This window comes from Pinus tabuliformis, chromosome 2_1 (genome assembly GCF_031772625.1).
Source record: "Pinus tabuliformis cultivar Carrire ecotype Pingquan chromosome 2_1, CPIR1, whole genome shotgun sequence".
Classification (NCBI taxonomy): domain Eukaryota; kingdom Viridiplantae; phylum Streptophyta; class Pinopsida; order Pinales; family Pinaceae; genus Pinus; species Pinus tabuliformis.
The window spans coordinates 185,174,008-185,183,210 of NC_142299.1; the positions used below are offsets into that span (position 1 = coordinate 185,174,008).

The window sequence follows — 9,203 nt, forward strand, 5'->3', positions numbered from 1 at the left end:
CGAATGTAATCTCCAGGGAGACAACTTACGCCATTATATTCAGTTTGCATTTTTTGTTTTAAAGGCTCTGAACTTCTGGACCTTTTTTCTAATTTTGAGTCCGCAGCTTCAATTTCATTTTCTGTTAGATTCCCAGAGGCATCCTCCTCCTCCGAACTATCGAAGTTCTCTTGTAAAAGATTCTTAATCAATTGCTGGTATGCATCCAACGTGAAAGTTTCCAGTCCCAGATCATTTTCCAGGAGTCGGCGAACACCTTCAAAGGTCGAAGAATCGGATTGTTTCTTGAAGTAGGATGACCGAGAGCGCACAGCTTCAGTGATATCTAGTCATTTAAACTCTCTCCGAAACCCTTTCTTTCGTTCTTTTCTCTTTTCCTGTGTCACCGACCAGCATGGTGTTCTTATCTCAATGGGCGCGTTCAATTCTTCACAAACTCTACCGAAAACCCTGCGTATTTACATGCCTGTTCTGTGGCATTCACATTTTCATTTTCAGTTGAAAAGAAAACCAGAAAAACGATTCAAATAGAAATACACAAAGACATAAATTCACAAACGCATTTGTATTATGCACAAACTTAAAATTACAGTATTAAGGCATTTCAGCCTTAATCAAAACTCTCCAGCGACTACATTTTGCTTCCTCTCTCACACAGGATTTTCGGTTTTTTTCTCTTCTTGATTCACTCAGGAATCGTTCAGTTCTTTATACATACATTCAGTTATAACTAATTTTTTAACTAAATTTAGTTCCTTGAACAGAATTCAGTTGTGGTTGGCCTGGCTGTCCACGTGATCGTCCACTTGTCTTCTTCCTTTAATTTTTTTCATTGAGGTGTCCGGATGCTCCTGCATCATATATATATATATATATATATATATATATATATAAGGTAAGTTTAATGTCCTTTGTAACTCAACATTTTTTATAAGTGTTTTGTAAAGCACATTACTCAAACTAGAATCAAATAATGATTTAATGGTTATGAATTATGTAGGTTTATCTTAATCTTAGATCTATTAAATATTTAGAGGATTAGATTTCTTAAGGTGTAAACTTTTTTTTGAAGTACACAATTTGAAGAAATGTTTGAATTGTGAGAGATTTGAAGAAATGTTTGAACCTTCAGAGATTTGATATATATACACCAACCTAGATCCATTTGAACTCTAGATCTCTCATGAACTCAGTTGCAAATATTTCATTAAATTATTAATCCAAAGTTATTAAATCTAATAATAGTAATAGTAATATTATAATTTTTTCAGAAAGAAAAATCTTCATAGATTTATATTAAGACAATATAAAGATCATAAGATATGGCAAGGGACAGACACCTTGCTAGCATATTAGTGCATATAGATCAAAATTGACAGTCATAGGATCCCCAAAGAGATCAGAACTAAAACTCAAAAGCTGTACAGATCAAAAGCTAGGACAACTGCTATCATAGACAAATATAAAGAAAGGGACCAGAGTGGAACCAGATATTGAAAGAGAACGATCACATTCCCGGGATGAAGAAGTCCTGAATAAGATAGGAAAATTCATCATCTGAAACCTTCAAAGACCAAGAACCCGGCTCCATTGCAAGACCTTTCTTGGAGAGAAGGTCAGCTTGATCATTTCTGGAACGAGGAATATGTTGAATTGAGTGTTGTTTCATAATGCTCCAGAAGTGCATGATTCTGTTTAACCATCCGAACAGATGAGGACAGCTAATGAGACATGCACCGTTGACATGATCTATCAATGATTTTGAATCGCCATAAATTGAAATGCATTGGATAGTAATATTAATATAAAATTTGATAGTAATAATAATAATAATATTAAATGTTTAATATAAATTACATTTAATGATGTTTGTTACATGGTATGATAACAAAATTCATAATAAAACTACATTAAATTAATATTTTCAAATATTACAACTTTGATATGGAAATATTTATGCCTTTAAATATTTTGATATATCTATAAGATATGATTTTTCTTTTAAAAATTCATTTTACAAATATTTAGTTAAAATAAATAATAATAAAAATTTGGAGCAAGAATTTCCATTGTTTGTGTTGAGTTGTATTATAGTTTTTTATCTACATGGTTATTTTCATTTTTATTATATATATATATATATATATATTTTTCCCGTGGAAAAAGTCGTAATTTCTATTAAGTCAAAAGAAATTACATTCTGTAGATGCTGAGCATATGCATACTGAGGCAGGATGCCTCTCAAAACTTCTAAAGGAGACTGTTAATTGTTCCAAAAAACTGAAACAGATAAACGATCATAAAAAACCATCCTCTCTCCAAACTGTTTATCCACGCAGGGAGTTCGGAGAGGTATATATCCAAGAGACCAGCTGTGAAAAGAAACATATACAAGCTATGTTTTCTGTTGATTGCTGCGCAGCTGTAGATTGCTGCCCCAAAAAAACAAAAAAGAAAGATAACTATGATTGTCCGCCATAGTCGATACTGATCATTATAACAGTTTATATATAAAAAGCATGAAAATAAAACAACATTTTGTGCATGTTGGGACCCCTTTCAGTTATGAGTGTCCCTTTGAGCCTGATAGTCATCAAAGGGTCTGTGATAGTGCTGAAAGAAGGTTCCATCCAGATCTTCTTGTATTAGCCAGTCCGCTTCTTGCCTCTGCGCTGCTTGCTTGGATAGGTAGTCCGCCCGAGTGTTGCGCTCCCTGTAAATATGGCGACAGTCAAATTTTTCAAAAGCATCTGTTAGTCTGAGTGCCTCATCCAGTATGTGTCTCAAAGAGAAAGCAGTGCAAGATGATTTTCTGGTGAGCCAATTGCAGACAATCTTTGAATCTCCAAACAATTGTAGTTTTGTGCAGCCTTTCTCATGTGCAAAATAAATGAGGTGTTTTGCAGTGGTGAGCTCAACAAAGTTGTTTGTGCCTCTTCCCAGGTGAATTTGGAGCATGAAATAGTGATTTTCTCTCAAGTAGAGGAGGGCTCCCCCCCCACAGCCTTCCTCTTGGGCTGAGCCATCAAAATAAGCCCAGGGGATGGATTTATCTATGAGTTCAGGGGTTATGGTCCGAGGGGGGGCTGGTGGAGGATCATCAGGAATGAGAGCAAGGTCTGCAAATATGTGTGCAATAATGACAGGCCAGTGAGGAGGTTTTTGGTCAAAAATTGCACGGTTCCTTGCTGTCCAGATGGACCAGCACATGAGGAGAGGGATATTCTTGGCTTCGAAGATGGATAGGCCATGCCATTGATGGAGGGAGGGGGAGCGAGAAGAGAGAATAGACCATTGTTCTTGGACAACCGGACAGGAGAGGAAGAGGTGTTCAGTATCTTCATCATTCCTTTTGCATAAATGGCACCAGAATGGTCCATAGAAGGATCGCTTTTTCAAGTTTGCCCCAGTTGGAATTTTGTTGAATAGTATAGCCCACATGAGAAGTCGCGTTCTGGGGGCTGCTTTTAGATGCCAAATTGTTCTCCACCATTGCTGTGTAATGTCTGGCTGAAATGTTTGCATGAGCTGCAGATATCCCTCCTTTGGGGTGTATGAACCATTTTTAGCTAGTGCCCAGACAATCTCGTCCTCCTCCTCCGATATTCTGATGTGTGCTTGTGTGAGAGCCTCCGTATATGACTCCCATACTTGTCTCCAATGATCCGGAATATGAAGGTCTTGTGATGTCCTCCAAGCCTGATGGAGAAAACTGGAGTTTTCTTGGTCTGCAATGTGAGCAATATGCGTGGCGCCCTGTTCCCGGAGATGAGTTAGGAGCTGTCCAGGTAGTCTATGCATGTTTCCACATCCAATCCAGGGATCAATACCAATACGGACAGAGTTTCCCTGTTTAATTCTCCATGTGAGTCCCTCCCGAATTAGGGGAAGAGAGTTAAGGACTGCTTTCCATATGATTGAATGTCTTCCACTTCCCCTATGATCCCTGCAAACCCAGCTATATATGCTTTCCGGGGCAATGTATTTTTCCATAACTACTTTCTTCCAGAGACTATGTGATGTGAGGAGTTGCCATCCCAATTTTGCTGCCAGAGCATTTGCAAATAACTCTAATCTCTTTATTCCCCAGCCTCCCCATTTTTTAGGTCTAGCTATGGTGTCCCATTTTACCCAGGCGAAGAGATTTCCTTGTTTATTCCCCTTCCATAAGAATCTGCAGCATATTTTTTGAAGCCTGGTTAAGATCCCTCTTGGTATCCAAGCCAGAGACATCCAGTACACCGGCGTAGCTTCCAGCACTGCTTTTATAAGAGTGAGTCTTCCTGCCCTTGTGAGATATCTATTATACCAGACATTAATCCTTTTCTCCACTTTGGTGATTAGCCATATCCAATCAGCTATTTTGTATCCTCCATGTTTCACCCTGAACCCCAGATACTTCAGCCCTTCCTCCATAGGGTGGATATGAAAAGGGAAGCGATTTTTTGTGTAGATGACTTCTTGTGGAGTGCAACCAATCTCTGTTATGGTAGATTTTTGTACATTTATAACCATCCCTGTTGCTTTCTGGAAGAGATCAAAAACATGTTGTAGCGCAGATGAGTCAGCCATGCTTCCATTTAAGAAGATCAGTACATCATCCACAAACAGTAGATGTGTAAGGGAGCAGTTGTCCGTGATTTTAATCCCTTTTATTCGTCCTCTTCTGTGTTCAGATGCAATCAATCTGCTTAGCCCTTCCATAATGAGAAGAAACAGGAGGGGGGATAGTGGGCAGCCTTGTCTGAGGCCCCTTTCAGCAGTGAAGAAGGGGGTTGGGGAGCCATTAAGGAGGACGCTGAACGGAACATCAGAGATACAGCTCATGATTCTTTTAATGAAAAGGAAGGGGAAACCCAAATGGGTGAGGAGCATTCTGATGTATAGCAAATTTACCCTATCAAAAGCTTTTGAGAGGTCCACCTTGAGGATCATTCCTTTCAGATTTTTGCTTTGCATAGAGTGAAGAAGCTCTTGAGCAGTACCAATAGCTTCATGGATCTGTCGCCGGTGGAGGAAAGCGAATTGTTCAGAGGATATATTGGCCGAGAGAATGGGCTTGATCCTGTTTGCTAGGATTTTGGCCAATATCTTATAGAGACAGTTGCAGAGCGAGATAGGCCGAAATTCATCAAAAGACACAGGCTTATCAGATTTGGGAATGAGGGCTATGAAGGTGGCTTTGATGCTCGAGGGGATAGATCCATTTTGGCTGCAGTGATTTATAGCTTTGAGAATGTCTTGTCCTAGCAGCTCGAAGAAGGCTGAATAGAACTCAATGGTCCAGCCATCTGGTCCCGGGCTCTTGTCCTTCTGGAAGCCTTTGATGGTGGTTTCCAATTCCTCCAATGTAATATCTTTTGTGAGCTCCTCTGCATCTTCCTCATCCACGAATCTAGGGAATAGTTCTGCCACTCTCATGATTTCTAGCAGACTTGCTTGTCCCGGGGCCTTGTATATGTTTTTGAAGTGAGAAGAGGCTAGATAAGCAAGTTCTCCAGGGCTGCTAACCGTATGTCCTTGATCATCTTGTAGCTCCCAGATAGTGTTGATCGCCTTCCGCCCATTTGCAAAACGGTGGTAAAATTTTGTGTTCTCATCCCCCTCCTTGAGCCAAATGGCTCTGCTTCTTAGTCTCCAGGAGTCCTCCCTGTCTCTGAGAATCTGAGTCCTCCTTTTGATGAGGTCTTCATACATGGATTTCTGATCTGGGGATAAGAATGTTCCATCTGAGTGGGATTCAAGGGCCTCGATAGCTTGTTCCGCCAGAGATATAGTTTGATCATCCTGTTTTCTCTTCAATTTTGCCCATTCTCTTGATATCACTTTGATCTCGGAGAGGTTCCTGACAAAGCCAGTGGCTGGGTCCACATCTTCAGGAATCGGATGTGCTTTCCAGAAGTCCGTTATCAGTTTGATGTAGGTGGGATCCCGGAGCCAAGTTGCATTAAATTTGAAAGGGGCTTTTTGGGTCTGTTGTCTTGCTCCCATTTCCAAGTATATGGGCCTATGGTCCGAGATCCCACCACTGCCCACCCATTGTCTAGATCTAGGGTGTTGGTTGCAAAGTCCTTCCTTAATGATGAAGCGATCCAGCCTTCTTGCTAGGCTTTGGTCCCCTGTTCTGTTGTTCTTCCATGTGTATTGGATTTTTGCAGAAGGGAGATCAATCCAATGATGATCTTCTAGCAGATTCCCAAAGAAGTCAGAGAGGGGGTCGATTTGTGCCTGATGTCCCCATGATTCAGAGAAGCCTATTGAGAAATTTAAATCTCCCCCCAATATAATGTTCTCAGCTTGGAGAAGCGGGGAGCCGAGGAGCTTTTGCCAGAAAAGCTCTCTGTTTAGGCAGGGTCCATAGACATTTATAATTTTAAGATTTTCCTCCATGTCTTTTGAATATATATCTGCCCCCAGAAAACCCCCTCCACCCCAGATGTTCTTTAGATGAATGGAGTTGTTCTTAAAGCCAATAGCGATGCCTCCTGATCGGCCTGATACATCAATGGCTGTAAATGTCCACCCAGGCAGCCATAAACCAAGAATGGAGGTTGCAGAGTCTGCTTTACATAAGGTTTCTTGTAAGAAGATGATGTCCACAGGGTTTGTGAGTAAGAGACGCTTCAGGGCCGATTTTTTATCGGGGCTGGCCAACCCTCTACAGTTGAAGGACAAGATTTTCATGGAGGGGGGGGGGGGGAGGGTGTCCTGCGCTCTAAGGGCCCTGTGAAGAGTTTGCTGTCTGCCAAGGAGGACCTCGTCCTCCATTTTCTTTCGAGCGATTGACATAGAGGAAGGTCGACCACGCCCCTGCTTTGGCGAGAGGATTAGGGACTCCACCGACAGCCCAATGGAGTCCGAGACTTTCAGCTTAGTGGTCGAGCGGGTGGGATATCTCAGAGAAGAGTTTACAGATGGGGAGGGCGAAGGAAAGGAGGGGTGGGGGAAAGAGGGAAGCAAGGAGGAGTTGGGAAGGCCAGATGGCCTTGGGATGGGGCAGGATACATAAATCGAAGGGGGTTGGGAAGGGTATGCAACCTTTACCAGGTCTAGGGTAGACGGGGATGAGGGAGGGGGGATCCTGATAGGGGGGGAATGCCCGTGGTAGATAAACTCATAGATGCAAATAGAGAAACAGAGGCAGACGAAATAGAGGACGTACCCGAGGAGAAGACAGCTCCCTTTGTGGCTCTGGAGCACGTCAGAGGAGGATATGGAGGCCGAGTCGAGTTTGAGACTTGCTTCTTTCGGCGAGGTGCAAGAGGCGCTTCCACTGTGTCCGATGTGATGATGTGGTCCGTTCTTGGTGCCATAGCCGCCGGGGGGTCAGGCTGTCCTTCTGTGGTGGGCAGGTCCTGGTCTGATGCTGTCTGCTGGGTCTTCTGGAGGAGGGGGCAATCCTTATATAGATGACCCACCTGGTGGCATCTTCTGCATCTATAGGGGATGCCCTCATAATCAAGCTTCTGCTTCCTTGAAGTGGATTTCCATTGTATGGTGATATTTTCCGGCACTCCCCCTCTGGTATCCATATGCACTAGAATTCTTGCATATGCCATCGCGCCCGTCGATATGTAGGTTTTATCGGATTCCATGAAAGTGCCTAGTGCATTCCCAATTCTCTTGAAGATATCTTCAGACCAGTACTGCAGTGGCAACCCTGGTAGTCTGACCCAGACTGGACCAATGCCTAATAGCTCCGTCTCCGGGTCAAATAGAGGCGTCCATCGCTTGAGAAGGACCGGGGCTTTCTCAAAATGCCAAAACGATGAAAGGACCCAACTCGTGTGGTCCGCCCGTGCAAATTTGAGTGCGAACCATCCTCGCACAAACGTCTGGACCGATGGAATCTCCACGAGGTATTGACCCCAGATCTCAGTCGCCCATTGCTTTAATTTTGCCGCCGAGGTGTGTCTGCCTTTGATCCGACCCACAAGGACGCAGTCCGCCAGATCCATGGCTTCCCCCCACCGAATATCCTCTTCCAGTCGCAGGAAAGCGTCCTCCGCAGTGGATTTAAAACAGCGCTGCTTCTTGGCGGGGCGGGAGGACATGCGGCCCGGGTTGACAGTTGCCTGAGAGCCCGCAGGGGGGGGGTACAGGAGGGGGGGGGGGGAGAGGGTTAGTCCCGGGGGAGGGGATGGCTTCAGGGAGAGGAGGGACCGCGTGATAGCTGCCAGAGGGGCGGGAGGGATCGAGGGAGGGTTTGATACCGAGAGGGGAGGGTTTGCCGCGGGTTGTGAGGGGTTCTCTGAAGGGATAACGGGGGGAAGGGAAAGGGAGGGTAAATCCGGTTGATGGGGGGGTACGCCGTTCGGGGAGGGTTGAAAACAGTCCGCCAGGAAACCCAGAGTAGCCGGAGAGGGGACCGCGAAGGAGTTCCAGGAGGAGGGCTCGCCTGGGAAGAGAGAGGTGGGGAGAGACGGGTCAGTAGGGGGGGAGAAGTTCTCAAAACTAGCAGACATATTCCCACTGTGCAGACCCCCGGATGAAGTAAACGTGGAGCGCCAGATGGAGCTTTCCGCCAGCGGGGACTCCGAATAATCCACTTCCTCTGAGTCCATGTCGACAGCTGCAAAGTGCCCTCCTCGGAAAACAGGTAACCGCCCGATAGTGCTCTCCTCGAAACCTGGTAACCGCTTAGGGTCAGCACCGACAGCGGGGGGAACCGTTGAGCCTGTGCAGGTGAATGTTCTTTGCAACAGGTCGCTCTCTCCGTTAGCAGTGAAAACGACTCCTTCAAAGAGCTGTCGGCCGATCAGGTGGGTAGGCTCCGTTCCGATGCAAGGAGATCAGGTAGCCAGGAGAAGAATAACCAAGGTAAAAAGGAGTAAAACGGGGGCAAGGGTAATAAAGGTAAAAGGAGTCACGGGTCGCGGGGAAGAAACCAGAAGCCGGCACGAGATCCAAAGAAAAAACGGGGGGAGAGTACGGGTGCGGGGGGGTTTACAGGGCCGTAGGACGGCCTGCAAACCCCTGTCAGTAGGGTTTCATAGCTGAGGTTGCAGAGCCCATTTCCGTTCCTTCCTTCTCTCCCATATATATATATATATATATATATATATATATATATAGATATATATAGATATATATATATAGATATATATATATATATATATATATAATATATATATATATATATATATATATATATATATATATATATATCTATATATATATATATATATATATCTATATATATA

The 9,203-nt window shown here is 43.9% G+C and overlaps 1 protein-coding gene across 1 annotated transcript; it reads right to left on the reverse strand.

Moving 5' to 3' along the window:
• Positions 1-2,559: 2,559 nt before the first annotated feature.
• Positions 2,560-8,054, reverse strand: LOC149199344 (uncharacterized). Its single transcript, XM_089400546.1, has 2 exons — positions 7,163-8,054; positions 2,560-6,509 (listed from the first exon to the last, which is right to left on the reverse strand). Exons 1-2 carry the CDS (start codon positions 8,052-8,054, stop codon positions 2,560-2,562), a joined length of 4,842 nt encoding a protein of 1,613 aa, XP_089256672.1.
• Positions 8,055-9,203: the final 1,149 nt, after the last annotated feature.